Here is a 22,646-nt window from a genome sequence, read left to right as displayed (position 1 = left end):
ATGGCCGGAGGCCAAGAAGGGACGGCCGCTGCACTCGGCTGCGCCGCCTGCGGTTGCCACAGGAGCTTCCACCGTAGGGAGGGCGACGCCGAGGTGGTCGGTGATAATTCTTCAGCTTCTTGATCAATATATATCTATATTATCTATGTCTCGAAATCCGAATTGAGCATAAATTTTGTTCAAAGATAAAGAAAAGAATATCACTAATGAATCTTGTCAAAGGATGACAATAAAGTCACTATGATTTAAATCTCATTTCGTTTTTGCATCTTTCCCTCGATTTTCTAGCGTGTTAATATGTATAAATCAAAGAAAAAATGGAAAGTTTTCGTGTTGGAAGCTCGATCGAAGCGAATCAACGATGATCGATCGGGGTTTTGTTTGTTGTAGGGATCGAGCAACTGGATATGCATATTTAAGGTCAAATCTTTGATTTAATTAGGCCAGGTTTGAAAATGTATATTTGAATATTTTGATATATACTGTAAACCCCACGCTTTCGTTCCCATTATAATTGTATCTATTGAAAACATGTATTGATTTATACATTTTGTTATATATAATGTACTCGGTCATTACAATTGTCGCTATATCAAAATATATAACTGATGGTAACGATAAAACTCAAAATCCATAGCTGATACTTGTAACTGTGAAACTCAAATCGTTCGAACCGTATAGCAGCTCAAATGTTCCATATATCTTGTATATCTTAATCAGAAATATCCACGGAATTTTTTTATTTTTTTTACAAAAAAGTTTAAGGAATTATAAAAATGGCAAATCAAGAAATCGAGGGTTATGACTTTTTGTTTCAGGATCTCTTAATTTGGATTAAAGCGATGTACAATGTTAGTGCAGATGAAATTGGGAACAAGTGCAAGAAGATACACATGTTCCCCGTCAATCTTCTGGCACTTTGAATTATTTATGCTTTTATTATTTTTTTATTATTATTTTTTGGTGAATGGTTCGGTACTACTTTTAACTGTCTAATCATTGTCGTTTAATTTCGTTTTAAATTGCTAATCTTATGTAATTACAAATTTAAGAATAATACTAAAGATATATATATAAGACAAATTATCATCGTGCACTTGAACATTTCAACAATTTCTATCTTTTTTCTCATTTTTTTAAGCGTGTTCACAGTTGACAATAACAATATATATGTTTACCGTAAACGATCTAAATCGAATATTATAAAAAAAAATTAAGGAACTAATTTGTGCTCAATTTCGATATGAACTTGATATAAACTAAATAAGTTTGATTTTGAATACTGTATCCCTTCTATGTTTAATTTAGGTTTTAATTAAAATATTATATATGTCGTTTCACTTATCTAAATTAATCAGCTGTGGCAGACAACCAAAGTCAAAAGACAATATATTTCAAGTTTAATTATCTTTGTCAATGCAATGGACTTTGATTTACGTGCCATGACAAGCTGCTCAATTCATATTATTTCGAAATAAATAAACATTTTTTCAATCAAACACTTGATCGAAATTATCTCATGTCCTAACATATTTTTGACTAAAATCTTGGTAATGATATGATTTTTAAAAAATGAATCTTGATATATATGATATTCTTATTTTTTGGAAAAATAAATTACATTTTTATCTCTAGCTGACATATTTTTTTTTTCATTTTGAATCATTTTATCAGGAAATCCACAGTTTACTCCACTAGCTTACACTTGTTTTCCCTCAATTTTAGTTTTGTTTTTCACCGGATTGCTAATGTGTCGAACACATTATTAATATATGTAGTCACATGATCACCAATTTCTAGCGTCATCAGCACATCTATAAAAAAAATAAGTAAAATTGAAAAAAAATAAATTAATAGCGTAAAACTGTAAATTAAACGACAACATGATAAAAATAAAAAATATGTAAATTATACGATCAAATATACTTCAGTTTTTAGAAATTGTTCCGTAATTAGAACTATGCATTTGTTAAAAAAAGATAAAAGTCAAATTTAAAAAAGAAAAGGTCTAAGAAGTTCTCAAAAATAATCACTCGAGATCGTGCGGCTATTTAGAACGGAGAAATTTTGAAAAATGACCTCATACTTAAAACTTATAATATTTTAAACAATATCTCATTCAAAGGAAAATGGTTTTTTTAAAAAAAATTATTTTTTGAGTAAATGAAAATGTTTTAATATCATTTTTAAAAAAATTATTTGTTTGCCCATTTCTCAAAAAAGTCGGTTTACATTGTCGAAATGTTGAATCAAGTTTGGCATAAAGTAATCTAAAATTCAAGCTAGGTACAGGTTGGATTTAAGTTCCATATGGTATATTCTCATTAATTCTCAACTCTCCTTTATTTGACTAATGGACCAATTATTTACCAAGAATGCAGGAAAAAAAATTTAAACAAAAACAAAAAAATTATCTTCGAAGATTCCGCTTCTTGGGATTATATTATTGCATATGAACATAAAAAATTAAATGCTCCAAATATTTTAATAATGTTTACTTGCAAATAATAATAATAATACAAAAACTCCTATGATATTGTCTTACGACATGACAATTTTATGAGACATGTCTTCAACCGATCCAACGTATGAAAAACCAGTATTGCTTTTTATATCAAACATATTAATTCATTGAAGATATGGATCAGATTGACCAATCCAACATATATAGATCTATATAATTGTATTGATATAATAATAATTTCTGGAGTCAATACATGATATACCATAATTTTATGATTTTTAAAGAGAGTATAACTTTAATAAACAAATTATTAATAAATTTGTTTAAAATAATTATCACAAGTAAAATTGGAAAAAAGTGAGAAATTTACATTTTTCATGTCAAAAATATTTTTAGTAGAGTTTGATTCATTATAAGCATGAAATATTATTTTATATTTACAATTTTTTTAAATTTCTCAATAAATTATATATATGTTAATCCTTTAAAAATTTAGGATTCTAAAAAAAGGAAAAAAAAAAAAAGAAAAAAGAAAAAAGAAGAAGGATTGCTCTTTCCTTGTGGAGTGTGGACTGACTTGCCCAAATCGATTCGAAACCCATATTAATTGGATTTCTGTTCACTGTACCACATGGATGGGCCGGCCTTAGCCGAGCCCATTACAATATAATAATTGAACCCAATATTGAATTCTCTATCATATTAAAATTCAAACGAAAGATAGTAAAATTGGTTTCGTGAGTTGATCTAAATTAAATTAATTTTAATTATCTAATTTGTTAAAATTAGTCCACATGCAGCTAGTTTATTTTATATTTTTATTACTCTTTTTTTCATAAGGTTAAGATTATACTCCAGAATCAAAGGTGCAATATAGTTGAGCTCGAGCTCGAGTATCATACTACTCAAGTTCGAGCTAGACTCTATTTTCAGGGCGGTCCAAAGAAAATTGAGGCCCGGGGCGAAGATTATAGGAAGAGTTTCTTACATTAATTTTAAAAAAAAATTGATATTTACACTCCATTTTTTGTTATTTGTACTCTATTTGTAAATAAATTTGCACTTCATTCTACACATTAATTTAAGTGTAGATAACACAAAATAAAATATAAATATCAAATTTCATTTAAAAAATCAAATATAATCGAGCTATACGAAATTATCATCATATTTTGTGAATATAATTATGATCCCGAAAAAACAATCACATTGAACTATCAAAACTCACAATTTAAGTGCTAATTTAATTTAAAAGCAGTTAATTTAGTCATTAAAGATAAATTAAATAAAAGTCCCAATTTTTAAAATTAAGTTTTGAAATTTGTAACTTCAATCCATAATTTTCAACCACGACATGAAATTAACTATAAATATTAAAATATAACATTAAATTAAAAATAAATTGAACGATTCATAAGTCAAATTTTAACGCACATAGAGGTCAAGAGAAAATTGGTCGAACATCAAGCTATAAAAATCAATGCCAATTAAGAACGTGAAAAGTGATGGTCGACGACAAACAACATCAAATTGAGAGGTGATGAACAAAGCGACAATTGAACATATTAATTTGGGTGATAGCTTTGTTGTTGATGATGTATAAATATTCTTCGATTTTTTAATAGCTATTATAATGTAATAAAAATTAATTGAAGTACATTAATACATAATATTTATAATATACATTTATAATAATTTTTTTAAAATTTTGGGCCCCACCCTTGGCATGCGCCCTGCCCGCCCTAGCGCAGGGCCGCCCCTGTCTATTTTGTCAATTCGAGCTCGAACTCGAGCTCGATCGAGTAATGAATTTCATATTCGAGCTTGAGCTCGAAAAATATTGCTAATATATATATTATGACTTATTTTTTACTACTTAGAACTTCATTATCCAATTTTGCAAGTCGAAAGTTTCACTACCTTTTCCTAACTTCGATATTCATATGTGGAGATTTTATTTCTACTTATGGAGATGAAATAAACTTTCCAAGCTATTACAAAATCTCTATGTTACATACTTTAAATCTCGAACTCTATATTTTTTTGCTATACTTAGATTGAATATTAATCTTGTTTTTTTAATTAATTTTTGCGGATTTGCAATTATAGGTGAAAGAATATTAAATTTGAGACGAATAAAATTATTAATATTCACTGAACTAGTTTCATGAATTCATTGAGACAATTGGAAAATTGAAAGATAAATTGTTTCCGATTTGACTTGAATCACGTTTGAATTTAGCTAAATCATAAATAAATAAATAATAATATATAATTTCGTGGGCAAATTTTATTGGATTTCATCGGCATTATATCACATCGAAAAAAAACTATTTTTTTTGAAAAAATAACAAACGAAATTCGAATATAGTTTATTAAAATTGCAAATAGATGAATAGCAAGACAAAAAATGCAAAATTTAGTTTTCGTAAAAAAAATGCAAAATTTAATAAATAAAATTTGCAAGCTTTTCTTGAAACATATCCTCCGAATTCGAACACGATAATTTCAAATTCAGATTAAATACTATTTTAATTTACTAAAATAAGAGGCTTGATTTGTCTGCACTTGTTCCTCCAAATTGTAAAGATAATATCAACAACATATCAGCAAACATGGACATAAATCAGACCAAAAAAACTACTTTTTCGTGAGCGGATACCAATTATAAGTCCGAACATTCCAACTAACACTCAAATTCATGGTATCTTATCATATCTATAATCTATGCTAGCTGTTCCCTGCTCTTCCTGGACGAAATGCCACTGATTTTAAACAAATAAAACAATAGAAATAGAAACCACCTCTCTCCGAAACTCAAGAATTCGCGAAAAAACTCATCCTCATCCGCGACCTTTTTCATTCGTCATACATAGGCTTCGAGAGATATCTTGGCCACAATATTCGAAGCATAATGTACCTCAGCATCTGTTGTGAATAGGATCTGATCCTCGTCGAACTCTTCTCTTGTCCGATTGATCGGGATCAAATCCCATGGCAGGCGAAGGCGCGACGTCTAGTGGCACGTTCAAGTCTTGGAAAACCTTCCGAGCCAGAATACGCGGATGTCTCAGGCTCAATCTCAGAGCAAGATCAAAGTTTCTGAACCCTGAGACGCTCTCCGGTTGAGTCGACAAGAACCCGAGGAAACATACTAGAAGAATGATGATCCTGTGAGTTAAGAAGCTCATGATATTTTTAACAGGGACAGAATGATATTGAAAGCTCTTGCAAGAATATATATATTGTATTGTTTACTTGTGGAAATGAGTCGTATGATATGTTCAAAATGTGTCATTTGTATTTTATCCCTTGTGGGATTTGTGGGGTTAAAGTGATAAAAAAAAAAAGCTTTAATTAAAGTTGCACAAAACAATTAGAGAAGTTGGATTTAGAGGCTCAATCATATATATAATCAAGCCTGTGAAATAAGGAATTTTAAGGCTGTGTTAGAAGAATCTGACAGGTTTGAACAAAAAGTAACTCAAGAGAAGCTAAGAATCTTTGCATTGGTTCCCTAAAAATATCACTATTCTTTGCCTTTTGGACCAACATTCTTTTAAGAATGAGTGGATATGATGTTTTAGAATAATGTTATCCATTTTGCTTAAAATTTCACACTGTCTTTGAAAAAGTTTGAGGGATTTATGTGTCTAATGTATGTCACAAAATATTTAGACAAAGTATTTATTTTTAAAAATACTTAGAATTGTATTTTCCTCGATTTTAGTATCTTTTTATCAGAATGTTACATCAAAAAATAATAGTGTATTGCCAGAAAATACTAACAAAGCGACTGACATCTCAGCACTCCGGTAAAAACATAACTAAAATTGATGGAAAGATGTCAACTTAGTAGACGAAGAATGTGAATTCACCGATAGTTACCATAACAAAAAATGAAACTATCAATTATGGCACTGGACCAAAATGTAACTGTCTCTAAAATTTTCAAATATAACTAAGTATAACTATCAATTATGGATTATGTTCAAAGAACCAGTAGATAATTCTTTCAATAGACATGTTATTTTAGAATTAAATGAAAGATTAAACATGATTGGAAACAAAAATATTTGGATGGTAATTGATGTGTTTCTAATTTAAAATACAAAGAATTTGCTTTAACCGAAAACTCACTTTAGGGATTTGAAGCTCTTCTGTCTATGCACCAAAAATGAGAGTCTTGGTTTCTTGTGCTAAGTTGTTGCACTTTATGCTTTTCCTTTGTTACTTCTTTAGATTGGGCACGACTCTATTCAAACTTCCCTTCATTCAATCTCCCATTCTCTTCTTCCATTTTTTTAAAAAAAATATTATATATTTCTCGCACCTCTATGCAAGATATCTGATATCCTTTACATTCCTTTTGTTTTTTGTTTTTATTTTATTGATTTTTTTCATTCCTTTATCCTCCAAAAATTGGTGAACTTCCTAATAAACAAATCACTCAGTTAGTGGATTACGTGAGCATTGTGATGAAAAAACAAATTAAAAGTTAAAAAAAATACAATTTAATGGACTAATAATTAGAACGTGAATTAACCGATGACATGACAAAAAATATAATTTTCCCATATAGATATTTAACTTCGAAACTTTATAAAATATTTACACAGTTTAATTTAATTTTTTTTTTTTTGCATCCACATTTCCACTAGTACTATTCATTTTATCTTATTTATCCATTGAATGGAGTATCTCAATTCCAAATTAGTATGTTCATAAAACATTTGAACCTCAATACATAATATGGAATTGAACATAATCGAATTATTTACTTTTCTCGAATCGATTTTTTTCCCGGAAGGATGAAGAGTCGTAAAATATTCATCAAATAACTGAATAAGAAATCTATGTGCTTTATCGATTTATTTATTTATTTATTATTATTTTTTTTTTATCATGTTTTTTTTTTCCACTGTGGAGATTAAATAATTGAGTATGTTTGGTGGGTCATTATTAAAATTAATGCCACGAATGAAGAATTCTCTCTCTCCCTCTCTATCTTTTTTTTTTTTTCTTTCTATATATCCCAATTCCCAACCATAAACTCAATGGGCTTTTGTATATAATAAAAAAATAAATAAACTCAATGGGCTTCAAAAATGTTGGAAATGGGCTGGGATTTCTAGCCCATTTACTACTTTGGACTCAAGTGCTGAAGGGTTAACTCCGAAGTCTACTACACTGCCGGGTCGGGCTAAACAATAGATCGATTGAGAATTTAGGGCTTTAAAGTTAGGGTTTATCCCGCCACTCTCAAGCTCACTCATGGCGGACGAATCAGCTCCAGCGGCTCCGCTGAACAGTGAAATCGAGCCTCAAGCAGAAATTGCAGCTGAATCTGATCCGGGAAACGGCGGCTCGAAGCGCGCCAGGGAGGAGGATGAGGGCGCTGAGCCAAACGGAGAGAAGAAGAGGATCAAAGACGAATCTGAGAAGCGTTCTGTAGAAGAACAAGAAGAGGGTTTAGCAGTTGTAGAGGAGGAAGTGGAAGAGCAGAAGAAGGAAGAAGGGGAGGAGGAAACCGCTGGAGCCAGCGTGGGTATGAAAACTTTTAAGTCTTCTGTGGAGATGTTTGATTATTTCTATAAGCTTCTCCACACCTGGCCTGCTAACATTGATTTAAATAAGGTAAATTAAAGTTTGGATTTTTTACTGTATTCCGATGTATTTCTTTACTTTTTTGTCTGGTTCATAGGTTTCCATCCTTTTTTACTGGTAAATTATGTTTGTATAAATAGCGGGATTTTCTGTTGGTGGTAAATGATTATCTTATCTGAGGTTTTATATTTAAGAGTAGAGGCTGTGGCGATTTCCTTTGTAGATGTTGAAAGATTAGTTTTTGCTTGGATTTGAATATTTTTAGTCTACTTCTATCTCATACTAATCTTCTTCAGATGTTGTAGAGTTTTTTTTTTAAAGTCTTGATCTGATTTGATGCTTCCTCTTTTGTTACAGTTTAACAGTGATATGCATTCTGAAGAGGTTTCGCATGTTGGATGGCCTAGAGTAGGAATGATCTTTAGGTTTGCATGATATAGAATGGAATGATATAACTGTGATTGATTTTTGCAGAAAGTTTGATGGAGTCGCATTTGTTGATCTGTAGGTTGCACGAACATAATGGAATGATGTTACCATGATTGTATGTAGCAGAAAGTTTGATGGCACGAACATAATGGAATGATGTTACCATGATTGTATGTAGCAGAAAGTTTGATGGATTTGATTGTATATTCTTGGGAAATGTTTATCGTCATAGAAAATCTTTGGGAACTACTGGGGTCAATGTGTGTTTGAGAATTGTCATGTGTATTATATTTCTCTTTGAAATTCCGATAAGCTGCCATTGGGATTTTATTCAACCATATTGCAAGAATTCAGCTTGTTATCTCTTTTCTTTTCTCTTTTTCATGTTTTTTTCCCTAAAAAATAGGTCGTATTTAAAATTCTTTTGGGTTGAAACGTTGTCCAATTGCCATATCATCTTAGATGGTTGCAAACAATTTCTTAAGAGGCAGAGTTCTCATTGTCGGGTTTAATATTGCTGCCTATCTGGAGACTTTTAAAGGTTGATTGATCTTTTCATCAATAAAATTTAGTATAGCTGGAAACTCTGAATTTCATTTGCTTCAGTGCTCTGATATTCATCAGTAGGTTACTCTTGTTTATTTTAATTTTGAAATACAAAGCTCCATTATCTTAGACCAATTTAATTATCAGAAACATAGTTGGGTTGATGATATTTGAAATTCAAGCTTTTGATAAATTTCCATGACCCTTCATTTCATGTTGAGTGGCATTTTCCATGTGTTATCGTCTTCATGAGCTTTGCTTGGTTGTTTCAGTATGAGCACGTCATGGTGTTAGAGTTGCTCAAAAAAGGTCATATGGAAGCAGAGAGAAAGATAGGATGCGGTGTTAAAGGTTTTCAGGTCCGATTTCATCCACAGTTTAAAAGCCGCTGCTTCTTCCTCATCAGGGACGATGAATCTGTCGATGATTTCAGCTTCAGGAAGTGTGTAGACCGAATACTTCCCTTACCAGAGAACATGCAAATAAAACACGACGTGAACAAGGCTCTGCGTGGAAAAGGTGGTGGTTTTGGTCGAGGCCGTGGCCGTGGCCATGGCAACCGAGGCAGAGGCAGAAAGTGAAAAAGAGATGGACTAGTACTTGTATCCTATCTATTTGCATCAAAATTATTAATCAACTTCTCTAAATATCTGTGTTCTTGGAGAACATGAAAATTAATGCTTTTTATTTCTTCTAGACCAGATGAAGTTTTGTAATGATCTCCTGCAGTGGCCAGAGCATCCTTTTTGTTATAACCAATTTCTACCTCTTTGGGGGGATATATATGCATTTTTGTGTGTAAAATGGCCTCTAAACATAATATGAAAAAGTAAAAAACTCATATAAGAACGTCGCATCAAAATTTAGGATTCATATATGTATGGACACTGTCTTAATATTACATTATAAGGTTGAATTTTATCAAAACATTTACTAATACAGTTATTACACATGAAAAACCATTTATGAATACAGTTACTCCGGAATGACAATGATTTCATCATTGGATACGAGTAAATGGTCGTTAAGATGCAATAAATAAGAAAAGTGATATTGATAGCATATTGACACATAAATTGTAGAAATTTGCATATGGAATAATAGTATTTATATTTTATTAAACTCTTTTTTCTCAAGAGTGTATCTTTACTAGTTTCCAAACTTCCTAACATAATATTATATTTAATTAATTATTTGAACTCTTCTTTAAAAAAATAGTCTGCTATTAAATTGAGTATTTTAGATAATACGCCACATTTCAGTCAAAATCAATCAAACCGAAATTTACAAATATCTCGCTTTTAATATTATTCATAAAAACATCTGTAAACACACTTTCATGTTATAAAGTATATTGAGTTATGTGGCGAGCGACAACAAGAAACAATATACAGCGATTATTTCGATGCATTTACTAGATGAATTTATTTCAATAATGTGTGTTGGTTATAGTAGTAGTCAAAGTATTAGTATAAGTGTTAGTGTAGAAATGCTGAGTTATTTTTTTTCTTATTGTAACTTGCATTTCTGGTAATGAAGATGAATTCATTCGATTCAATCTCTCTCTCTTTCCTTTTACATGGTATCAGAGCCATCGATCTATCTATGTGACTTTGGGTTTTTCTTTCTTCGCCACTGATTTTGCGAAGTTCTTCGCTGCGATTTCTAGCGATTTGTTTCCACTTCTTCTGTGATTCAAACAGATCTCGATTTGGGTGATTAACCCATGGCGAATTCTGGAAACTTGAATTTCAATGATCCGCTATTCATACATCCATCAGATACACCAGGTATGAATCTCATCACTGATCGATTGACTGGAGTTGAAAATTATGGCATATGGAGCAGAGCAATGTTGATCGCACTTCGTGCGAAAAACAAAATATCCTTGATTGATGGTACAAATAAGAGACCTCATGCTGGTGCGGCTACTGTTTCTCAATGGGAGAGAGTGAATGCCTTGGTTTTGTCCTGGATTATGAACTCCGTATCAAAGGAAATTTTTGGGGGAATAGTATATGCTACTGAAGCTCATGTTGTTTGGAGTGATCTCAAAAAACAGTTTGACAAAATTAATGGCTCACGAATTTTTTCTATCCATAGAGATATTGGTCGGATGAGTCAGGGTAATGACACCATTTCGGTTTATTATTGCAAGTTAAAACAGCTTTGGGATAAATATGCATCTTTAGTCACCCTGCCATCGTGTGAATGTGATACTGCTCGGAAGTATATTGAACATGATCAGCAACATAGGTTGTTGCAGTTCTTATTGGGTTTGAATGAGAGCTACATTTACATACGAAGTCAGATTCTAATTATGGATCCATTGCCTAGTATTGGACATGCTTTTTCTATTATCTCGCAAGAGGAGTCTCACATATTGTTGTCGGCTGTGGATCCTCCTACATCCATCTTTTATTCTAAGCAAAACAAGCCTGCTCCTAAAAAAAGGATCAGTTAAGGTGTGACCACTGTAATTGGCCAGGACACACTAAATCATATTGCTATAAAATTGTGGGATATCCTCCTGGTCACAAATATCACAAACAACAGAATAAGAATGATTACTGGCGTCGAGGAATTAACTTTTCCACACAAGATAAAGTGACCGCGGATGCTCATGCAGTTGAAGGAAGTGCTGATAAAGTTCACAACCTGAAAGCAAGACTCAAGTATTTACACAAGCTCAGTACGCTGAGATCTTGAAGTTGTTGGGAACAACTGGTGTACAATCTCCGAGTGAACCAATGGTCAATATGGCAGGTATGGTTTCTGGTTACGGTGTAGCGGATTGGATCATAGATACTGGAGCAAATGCCCATATGACAGGGGATCACTCATTGCTGCAAAATTTTAAATCTATAGGTGACTCCAATGGGTCTGTAAGAGTACCTAATGGTGGAATGATAAGATAGGAGATGTATCACTTTTCGACAACCTGATCCTTTCTAATGTTCTTTGTGTTTCAAACTTTCAATTTAATTTGTTGTCTGTGTCAAAGTTCACTCAATCTTTTCGATGTTCTGTCACCTTTCACCCTCATTTTTGTTTGTTTCAGGACCTCATGACTGGGAAGACAATGAGGATTGGTAAAGAACGAGGTGGTCTATATTATCTTGATGTTGCATCTTTTCAGAAAGTCAAGCCTATCTCAATACCTTCATTTTCTTCTTCTGTCGTTCATTGTTATACTTTAAATTTGCAGCATGATTTAGTTGGTTCTAATTCTATTAGCGATGATGTGTGGCATCGACGTTTGGATCATATGTCTCTATCTAGAATGAGCTTACTTCCTTTTTTAAATACTAAACCAATGTTAACTCATTGTTATATTTGTCCGCAATCCAAACAAACTCGTTTGAGTTTTCCTAAACACATCATGTCTAAATCTGCTTCACCTTTTGATCTAATACATGTAGACATTTGGGGTCCATTCAATACCCCTACCTATAATGGTGAAAGATATTTCTTAACTATAGTGGATGATTATTCTAGAGGAACATGAGTTTATTTGTTACATTCCAAATTGGATGTGCTGGGGATTTTTCGGAAATTTTTCATCATGATTCAGACCCAATTTTCCCAGTTAATCAAAGTGGTTCGCACCGATAACGCTGCAGATTTTTTTAAAACTGGATGCAGTGTTTTCTTTTCTTCTCTTGGGGTTATTTACCAAAGTTCTTGTTCTTATACACCTCAACAAAATGGGGTAGTTGAGCGAAAACATCGACATATTCTCAACATTGCACGATCATTGTGTTTTCAAGCTTCACTTCCACTTAAATATTGGGGTGATTGTGTTCTCACTTCTGTTTATTTAATTAAGCGTACTTCCAGCCCCATTCTTGATAACAAAACTCCATTTGAACTACTGTTTCATAAACTCCCAACCTATGGCCATCTCAAAACTTTTGGTTGTCTATGCTATGCCACCACTCTTCCTAAAGCCCATAAATTTACACCAAGAGCAACAACAACATTCCTTCTTACTTGGCAAGCTTGGTGTTCGAAACTTACACCAACCTTGAGGGGTGTGTGTTGGTTATAGTAGTAGTCAAAGTATTAGCATAAGTGTTAGTGTAGAAATGCGACTTATTCTTTCTTATTACGGTTTAGCAGTTAGAAATGCTTTGTATAAATACATATTGTAAATTATATTTCTGGTAATGAAGATGAATTCATTCGATTCAATCTCTCTCTTTACTTTAACAATGTGGCCGTTTAATTATTATTTTTTTTAAATGAAGAAGTTTTTTAATGGAATTTTTTGTTTTCAGGTCTATGGTGAAAATTACATAATCATTGCATTGTATTCATTTAATTTTAGAAGCGTCTCTTATTTATCTCTATCTCTATATGCGAAACGAACGAATGTAATGAAAAGTATTTCAATCGGATTGAATCCCGTATCATAAAATCCACCCTCTCACAACGATTTATATTTAACAAAAAACGAATTTCCCCTTGCATACCAGCTCAATCCGATCTTAATCTTAAATCTTTCTTCTTTTTGTTTTTTGAAGCTATCTTAAATCTAATTAAATTAGTTAAATACCCATAATCATAGGAAAGATTTAAGTTAAATACCCCTAATCATATATATATATATATATATATATATATATATATATATTCAACAATCAATTACTAACGAAGTGATATGTATTCAGATGTGCCTGTACATATCAATGCATGCAACAATTGCTAATTATGTGTAGTTTACAAGTTGACGTTTTAACCATGCGACGGCGCACGACCTCCCATGCACTAATTCATCATAATTACTTTTAACCCTTTAATTAATTAATAATTTATTTTCCTGCAGTCTCTTCGTCTTCCACTGCACATATATATATATATTATATCCACAAAACTCCGGCCGAATTCCTCAGCTTCAGTCTGTAAATAAATATGGCCACCGACAAAGAATATGAAGACATTTGCTGTCACTTTCCAACTTCATTTGATAATTCCAGGTGATTGTATATATTATTTTTATAATATAATAGAATATGATATACACCTTTTTTTTTTAATTGAAAATTCACAGTTGGTATATTGTAGCTTCTCTGCTTGGAATTTACAGTACTTGGGCATCTTTGAAAATGAGGTTGATTCATACACTTTAATGGACCCTTTTGCTTCGTCTTCGGATATTGTCCCAAGCAGCAGTCTAATTCCAGTTCCAGGTGACATACATTTTATTTCAAATTTCATCTACTCATACTTGTTTGCAGCCTCTAAAACGATTATGGATTTTTTTATTAACAAATTTGTTAATAAAAAATTAATAATCATTTTATTTTTAGATGTTACAAACGCCGAATTAGATACAAACACAAATATCAAATGAAAAAATATGATCATCATGTTCTTAATATAATCACGAGCCAAGTTAATATTATCTCAAAACAATGTAGACTTTATCGGAGGTGCATTCGATGTTTGCGACCAGAAAACACCAGGATTTGATCAGTCTCAGAAAGAGCAGCAACTACTGCCAAGTGATCCAAGGAAAGAATACATAGATGGAGAAATTAAAACAGAATGTGATCAGGCCGAACCCGCGGAGAAAAAGATGAAACTTGTGACAAGAAACAGCGATGGAGAAATTAAAACAGAGTATGATCAAGCCGAACCCGTGGAGAAAAAGATGAAACTTGTGACAAGAAACAGCGATGGAGAAATTGAAAAAGAGTGTGATCAGGCCGAATCCGCGGAGAAAAAGATGAAACTTGGGACAAGAAACAGCTTAGGGAGCTCGAAAACACTGTGTAGGGACACGATATCAAAGTTTTTTTACATGCCAATCACACAAGCAGCAAAAGAACTGAACGTAGGGGTGACCCTTTTGAAGAAAACGTGCAGAGATTTGGGAATCAGAAGGTGGCCACACAGGAAGCTCATCAGCCTACAGACACTTATCAAGAATGTACAGGTTAGATATCCATTTGTGTACTAGTCCATCCAATTCATATCTACAATGAAAAGTAATACTTTTATCATGGCTCAGATGGATCGTCTAAGAGATCCGTCGTCTTACATGTTGGCTATATAGTCTCTTAAAGTCAAATATGACAGGAATTGGGGAAGTATGAGGGAGAAGAGAAGCTGAAGCGGGCCGTAAGTCGTCTGGAGGAGGAGATGAAGTTAATGGTGAAGATTCCGGACATGGAAATAGAGGGCAAGACCAAGAGACTAAGGCAGGCTTGTTTCAAGGCTAATTGCAAGAAGAGCAAACTTGTAATGGGTAATCCTCTGCTGCCTCTGGTGAAGCCTGCAAATCATCGACATGATTTCGAGGAAGATGAAGATGATTTGAAAGCCTTCTTCTCTGGCTAGTACTTGCTTTGACTCATTTCATGACATATGATTTCGTTTTGGGTAAATTAACGTTCACGTCGCGTCTTCATAATAAACTTTGTGAATCTATGCTGCATCGAGAGAAGATCAGACGAAGGCGACAAGGGCTCCCTTGTTTTGTGATAAGATCGGGTGATCTTCTGCTGATACATCATAGCAATTCGTGTGGATTAATGAGTTTATAGGTCATATATACGTTAAGGTTGGATAGGTGGCTTCATTGTTAGCTTTGGTTTAATGTTGTCTCCATAAGAGTTTCTAGCCAATCAAGGGTTCATACGATAGATCCTAGCATATGGATAATATTCAATCCATGCATCCAACGGTTTGTATTTTTACACATAGTCGCAATTAATTATATATTGTTGACGTGGCAAATCATGGGACATTAAATCTATCATTGGATATTACCTATATGCTAGGTTGAAATCTACCATATTTAACTAGCTAGCCAAATTTTAAAACAAAAAAAAAGAAAAGATTTAAGTTAGTGTTTTCTAGAGCTTACATAGCACTTTTCAGTCTTTTTTGAACAAAATTATAAAAAACCTAAGTCGATTATCGAATTAACAACTAATTGTTTTATTTGACTTATATATTTACAAAAATATAGAAACCAAAATAAATAAACAAACTAATTTTTTATTTTTTATTTTTTTTAAAAAAATGGAATTGAACCGAAATTTCGAGTTGATTTGATAAGTTATCTTGGTTTGATAGAAATTGCCAGCCTAATTTTGTTAATATGGGTTTATCGTTTTTATTATTTGAGTAACACTCCTGTGCAACTGTTTCACGGATCTAATCCGTGAAACGGGTCAGTCCATTTATAATTCAAATAACCCGTAAGTCTATTCGGATCTTCAGAATATTAGGGATTCTCACTTCCGCGTCACTTCCGAATTCCGCCACCTTGCTTGAAGAGAAGAAAGGTAATCTTCGTTCTCAATTCTTTTCCTCTCGCATCTTAATCTTTCTTCCATTTCAATTTTTCTTCAATATCACGTTTAAATCTTCCACGTGCAAGATTTCTAGTTTCATCCCTAATTTTCGTACAAAATTAGGGTTCTTAGTTTTCAAATTCGGCATTGAGGACTCGGGACTCGAAAGCCTCTCAGATCCACTGATTCAAAGTCGAGGTATGTGTTTTCATGACATCAATCCTCAATTATTTAGAACTTCTACAGCCTCGAATGCCCAATTTTGTGTTCCTTGGGCCTCTCAGTGTGTGAATATATCGGCTTTGTTTTTCAGTTTTGACCCAATTTTGGGTTCCTTGGTCATGATTCATTTTGGGTCTTCATTTATGCTACAGCTTTTTGTAAGCTTAATTATTATTGGATAAATGGGTGAGATACACTGTAGGAGCTCGTATAAATCTTGCTTTTACGTGTACGGATTATCATTTGATTGGTGGAACCCGACTTATGTGAAGATGTTTTCAACTGGTTCTGGGTTCATTGACCTCCATGAAATACTCCCACCTTTGGTGATTCAGTCCTCAATGTTGAGCATAAAGATTGAAGTGGTTCGTTCAATGCCACTCTTGGAGTAGTTCTTTACATTGAAATATTCACATCTTGTTGAAGTGTTTAGAATTTTAAATTTGATTTTTTAATGTGTTAGCGAACTCAGAAATCAATTTCGATATTCAATTTTATATTTCCTTCTATGATTATGAAGGTAGTAGCACTTCCTAGTGTTTAGATATGCCATAGTCAGATACTTTAAATCCTCTATTCTTTTTGGCTGGTCATTATTATTATTCTTTTTTTTACTGTTAAAAATGATTGAAAATTTCCTAGGCTGCTGCAAGTATGAGAGAGAAAAAGAAAGCTCAAAAGCAGAGGGCTATTTCCCTGTAGATTATTGACGAAAATTCTGGCAAGCCTGCTGAAAAAATTAAGAAGGGAAAGGAGAAACATATAGAAGAACAACTTGACAATGTTGAAGCAGAAAAAGAGACGAACAAAGAAATATGGTTAGTCTTTTCTTATATAATTTCGTATTAGTTTTTTTGTGAAATGTGTTACTTTTGTGATCAAAAGTATTAGTTTTTTCTGTTAAACACTCTTTTTACTAAAGTGTGCTAATTTGACAAAAAAAGTATTTGTTTTCCTTTCAAAAGTATTATAATTTTTTTGAAAAGTATTAGTTACTGCAGATTGGATCCTCATAATTCATTTTTTGAATGGCGATATGTTTCTATTGCCATGATCCCTATGCATGATGAAAATGAATAACAAGTTCTTTGGGATGGATAAATGTTTTGTGATGATATTTGGAATAAATAATTTGTATCTTTTTCAGTTAATTGAATAATTGGATAAAAACATTGTTTGCTGTTATCCTGAAAACAATTTGAAAAATGCATTCTTTGTCAGGTGTAGTTTTTCTGCTCGAAAGAAAAGGGCTATTTCCCCATAGATTATTGAGGGAACTTCTGGGAATCCTGCTGAAAAATTTAAGAAGGGAAAGGAGAAACATATAGAAAAACAGATTTACAATGTTGAAGCAGAAAAAGAGACGAACAAGGAAATATGGTTAGTCTTTTCTTATAAAATTTTGTATTAGTTTTTCTGTGAAATGTGTTACTTTTGTGATCAAAAGTATTAGTGCTTTCTGTTAAAATTCTTTCTTTTTAAGTGTGTTAATTCGACATAAAAAAGTATTTGTTTTCTTTTCAAAAGTATTAGAATTTTTTTAAAAAGTATTAGTTTTTATGATAAAATTATAATTTTTTAATGTGAGTTACTTCTTTGTTGAAAAAAATTAGTTTTTGTTATTAGTTTTATGTTAAAAGTATTAAATTTTCAATGAAAAATATTAGTTGTGTTGTGTAAAGTATTAGTTCTAATTAATGTATGCTAATGTGACAAAATGTATTGGCTTTCCTGTGAAATTTGTTGGTTTTAATGATTATTTGTGGAATGGTTTTAATGTGAAAAGTATTAGAGTTTATGTGAATAATATTAATTTTTATGTGATAACTTTTTGTGATTTCCCTTATAACTTTCTTCCATATATGATTCTGAACGTGCTGGTATATTTGACATAAAAAAAAGTATTTGTTTTCTTTTCAAAAGTATTAGAATTTTTTTTAAAAAGTATTAGTTTTTATGATAAAATTATAAGTTTTTAATGTGAGTTACTTCTTTGTTGAAAAAAATTAGTTTTTGTTATTAGTTTTATGTCAAAAGTATTAAATTTTCAATGAAAAATATTATTTGTGTTGTGTAAAGTATTAGTTCTAATTAATGTGACAAAATGTATTGGCTTTCCTGTGAAATTTGTTGGTTCTAATGATTATTTGTGGAATGGTTTTAATGTGAAACGTATTAAAGCCTATGTGAATAATATTAATTTTTATGTGATAACTTTTTGTGATTAGCCTAATAAATTAATTGTACGAATTTAGAAAAAAGAAATGGAGTAATCCTAGATAGCCTAATAAATTAATTGTATATATTATCAAGAAAGTTATGTATTGGCCAATGTGTCACCAGACAGAGCCATGTCCATCTATAATACCTAGACCTTTTATTGTTATTCTGTTAAGCTTTGTGAATTGAATCCACTTCATTGCATGCACCAACTTTAATTCATCACTGATCCTTGAACTTTGCAAGCATCTGTCCATGCTGCTGCAAATGACTGTCTAGATCAAATCATCATGTCCTAATTTTTTTTTGATGTTAATGTAACATGCAATTAAATTTTATTTTGGTGTTATTTCATATATACATATATATTTTATTTTTTGTAGTGAAGTTAGAGGGTTCGTTACCCAATGTAGACCACAAGGTCTGTGTAGACTTGTGGAACAATTGAATGAACAACAAAAGCAGGCAGTTAGAAGCATTGGTTTTGGTGGCTTGCTCCATCTGCGTGTTACATCTGTACCAACTACGATGTTGAGATGGTTGGTGAAAAACTTCAATGGAGCTAGTCAAATGTTTACAGTTAACAACAACAAAAGCTTTGTCATAACTTCAGACGATGTCAGGGATGTGTTTCTACTGCCAAGAAATGATGGGAATGAGTTAAAGTTGGTATGTGATGAAACTACTCTTTGTTTGTTGGAAAAACTAAAAAATGACTATGATATTGACTCCAACTCAACATTGAGTTCTTTGAAGGACCTTTTTCTCACAAAGTTGATAGATGGAGGAAATGATTTCAAAATACTATTTGTTATTTATAGTTTGTCATAATTTTTAACTCCAACATCAAATCGTTTGATTGATCTTAGTACTTTAAAATCGTTAGTTGAAGTTGATAAGATATCAAAGTATGATTGGTGTAGTTATGTCCTAAAAAAGCTTTGTAAAGCTGTGAAAAAATATAATTCCAATTTAAAGGTGAAGAATGTTAGTGGGTGTGTGTTGTTGTTGCAAATTATATACTTCCATAGGCTGAAGTGGCATGGCATTGCTGAACCATGTATGCCACCTTTGATTCAACATTGGACATCTGAGAGGATCCGAACAAGAATTAGAGAAGAGACAGAAGCTGGGGATTATGGACAAGGGGAATGGGTTGTCGGGATCTATCCAGTTGGTTTGAATGATAGGACAAGGGTGGGAGAAAAATATGAAGAAGAAGAAAATCAAAGTGTAGAAAAAAATGAAGTAAGTTTTGATGCAGTGCATGAATCTTCAAGGTTTATCAGATATAAGTTGTCTGATAGCGAACCTACTGATTCAGATATACAGAAGACGGCAGAAGATGTAAGTTACTATGTCTATATTCTTCAATAGTATTTATTTTTACGATGTCTAAAGTCACTAATCATTATATTTTTTTAATTTATCTCATAATTTTAGGATGTACATGAAACACTGTTGTTGTTTAAGAGGGACATCTCTGTAGTGTCCAATCATCACATGAAAAGTTTGTTGAAAATGAAGAAAAAAATTGAAGAGAAACGTGCTGCAGCTTCTCCTGATTTATCGGAGAGTCAGAAGTTCTTTTGTGAGCCTAAAATACAAAAGTATATAGATGATGTGGTTGATAACTTTTTGGTTATGAAAAAGTTGGCTGAAGAGTTTTCTTCTTTTGATCTTTTGACACCGGAACAAAGAAATGTCCTTGTAGAAAATAATGAAGAGAGGTCTAATGATGTCTTGTCTGACCAAGAACTAAGTGAACCTATTTTATCAAATGAGTATTGGCGGCTTGATGAAGAAATGGGATATGTGTCGGACTTCATGAAGGCAAACAAGGACATTGTCTTTGATATGGATCAAAAACACAAAGAGATCATCGATTACTGTTTCTTTGTTGATGAAGCTTTGAATGAAAAGTAAGTGTTTATGAACCATAATTCATATTATATTTTTATATCTGAATTCAGTTTGTCTCTCTTTTGATGATTTGATTTTCTTCTTTCTGCTACAATTAGGGAGATTTTGTTTCACCATCATCTTATGTGTCCTATTCAAAGGAAGGACATCATTTCATTGAGTTTTTCAAACGTATATGTTTCTATCATTGATGCATGGTGTCTCTCAATCAATCAAGAAGAAAAAACAAAAAACACGCAGCATATGCGTTTTTGTTTCAACCTCGCACATTCTGTAAGTTTTTAATATTTTTAATTTGATTCTTGATTTTAATATGTTATTGTTAATCTTATAGTTTTTTTTTTGCTTTCCAATAGACTTATTTACATAAGCTGCTTCATGATGATTCTGATTTGCAAACCAATGAAGCTGCTATGAGAAATATTTGGAGTTCATGGTTGAGTGAACATGGTGGTGATTTGAGCTTTGTGGACATGGTAAAAAGAATTAAATTTTATTTGAAATTTATTATAATTAAATAATAATGTTTCTGTTATAAATTTAGTAGAGAAAGATGAGAGAATAAAAGACAAGAGAGAATATAATAGAAGAAGATGAGTCTTTAATATATGGACTAAACACCTTTATAGGGTAGAGGGATTAGTGTAGAAAAGGTAAATTACAATCAAATCAATCAACTATATTACATCTATATATAACACTCCCCCTTAGATGATTGATAGAGAGTCCAATGTTGCCTCGTTAAAACCTTGTCAGTAAAACCCAGTGGGAAAAACCTGAACGAAGGAAAAAGAGTACAACAATTGATACTCCCCCTGATTTGAATCACCGAATATCTTTTAATTGATGCATCCCTATCTTTTGCACCAATTTCTTGAATGTTGATGTCGATAATGCCTTTGTGAATAAATCAGCTACATTGTCACTTGAACGGATTTGTTGGACATCAATATCACCTTTTTGTTGAAGTTCGTGCGTGTAGAAAAACTTTGGTGAAATGTGTTTCGTTCGATCGCCTTTGATATACCCTCCTTTTAGTTGTGCAATGCAAGCAGTATTATCTTCAAAAATAGTCGTCGAGCTATCTTTCGTTGTTGGTAGTCCGCATGATTCTTGAATATGTTGAGTTATAGATCTCAACCATATGCATTCTCGACTTGATTCATGCATTGCAATGATTTCAAAGTGATTTGATGATGTAGCTGTCAAAGTTTGCTTTGTTGACTTTCATGAAATAGCGGTGTCCCCTCGTGTAAACACATAACCCGTTTGGGATTTGGCTTTATGCGGATCTGAAAGATAGCCTGCATATGCATATCCTATTAAAGAGAAATTTGATTTTTTTGAATAAAATAATCCCATGTCAGTTGTACCACGAAGGTAACGAAATATATGTTTTACACAATTCCAATGTCTTCGGGTTGGAGAAGAACTATATCTTGCTAGAAGGTTGACAGAAAATGCTATATCTGGTCGAGTACAATTTGCAAGGTATGACAATGCACCAATTGCACTAAGATATGGTACTTCAGGACCAATGATATTTTTTCCATCTTCAAGTGGACGAAAAGGATCTTTATTAGTGTCAAGTGATCATACGGCCATTGGTGATGCTAATGGATGTGATTTGTCCATGTAAAAGCGTTTTAATATTTTCTCTGTGTATGAAGATTGATGAACAAATATTCCTTCTGATAAATATTCGATTTGCAATCCGAGACAAAACTTTGTTTTTCCCAAATCTTTCATCTCAAATTCACTTTTTAAATAATTGGCAGTTTTAGTGAGCTCTTCGGGAGTTCCTATAAGATTTAGATCATCTACATATACTGCCACGATTGCAAAACCCTCATCCGTCTTTTTTGTAAAAACGCATGGGCAAATAGCATTATTTGTATAACCTTCTTGTAGTAAATATTTGCTAAGGC

General features: G+C 32.3%; 3 protein-coding genes across 3 annotated transcripts; all 3 read left to right on the top strand.

The window, feature by feature from the left end:
- Positions 1-7,683: 7,683 nt before the first annotated feature.
- LOC140865609 (uncharacterized) lies at positions 7,684-9,747 on the top strand. Its single transcript, XM_073270293.1, has 2 exons — positions 7,684-8,101; positions 9,319-9,747. Exons 1-2 carry the CDS (start codon positions 7,739-7,741, stop codon positions 9,625-9,627), a joined length of 672 nt encoding a protein of 223 aa, XP_073126394.1. The 5' UTR covers positions 7,684-7,738; the 3' UTR covers positions 9,628-9,747.
- A 693-nt stretch (positions 9,748-10,440) lies between these two features.
- LOC140862166 (uncharacterized) lies at positions 10,441-15,391 on the top strand. Its single transcript, XM_073265167.1, has 5 exons — positions 10,441-12,150; positions 13,875-14,025; positions 14,114-14,238; positions 14,470-14,987; positions 15,131-15,391. The coding sequence occupies exons 2-5, from the start codon at positions 13,961-13,963 to the stop codon at positions 15,389-15,391; spliced, it is 969 nt and encodes a 322-aa protein (XP_073121268.1). The 5' UTR covers positions 10,441-12,150; positions 13,875-13,960.
- Positions 10,773-11,510, top strand: LOC140862167 (uncharacterized). The gene has a single exon (XM_073265168.1). The coding sequence runs from the start codon at positions 10,773-10,775 to the stop codon at positions 11,508-11,510; it is 738 nt and encodes a 245-aa protein (XP_073121269.1).
- Positions 15,392-22,646: the final 7,255 nt, after the last annotated feature.

The sequence above is a fragment of the Henckelia pumila genome, chromosome 4 (genome assembly GCF_033568475.1).
Source record: "Henckelia pumila isolate YLH828 chromosome 4, ASM3356847v2, whole genome shotgun sequence".
NCBI lineage: Eukaryota > Viridiplantae > Streptophyta > Magnoliopsida > Lamiales > Gesneriaceae > Henckelia > Henckelia pumila.
The sequence above is the reverse complement of the archived record's forward strand: the minus strand, read 5'-3'. Positions and strand labels throughout refer to the sequence as shown.

Coding starts and splice junctions, on each gene's coding strand:
- LOC140862167 (XM_073265168.1), top strand. CDS start 10,773: ATGGCGAATTCTGGAAACTTGAATTTCAATGATCCGCTATTCATACAT.
- LOC140862166 (XM_073265167.1), top strand. CDS start 13,961: ATGGCCACCGACAAAGAATATGAAGACATTTGCTGTCACTTTCCAACT. Junction 14,026..14,113: donor ACTTCATTTGATAATTCCAG/GTGATTGTATAT, acceptor GGTATATTGTAG/CTTCTCTGCTTGGAATTTAC. Junction 14,239..14,469: donor CAGTCTAATTCCAGTTCCAG/GTGACATACATT, acceptor AAAACAATGTAG/ACTTTATCGGAGGTGCATTC.
- LOC140865609 (XM_073270293.1), top strand. CDS start 7,739: ATGGCGGACGAATCAGCTCCAGCGGCTCCGCTGAACAGTGAAATCGAG. Junction 8,102..9,318: donor CTAACATTGATTTAAATAAG/GTAAATTAAAGT, acceptor TGGTTGTTTCAG/TATGAGCACGTCATGGTGTT.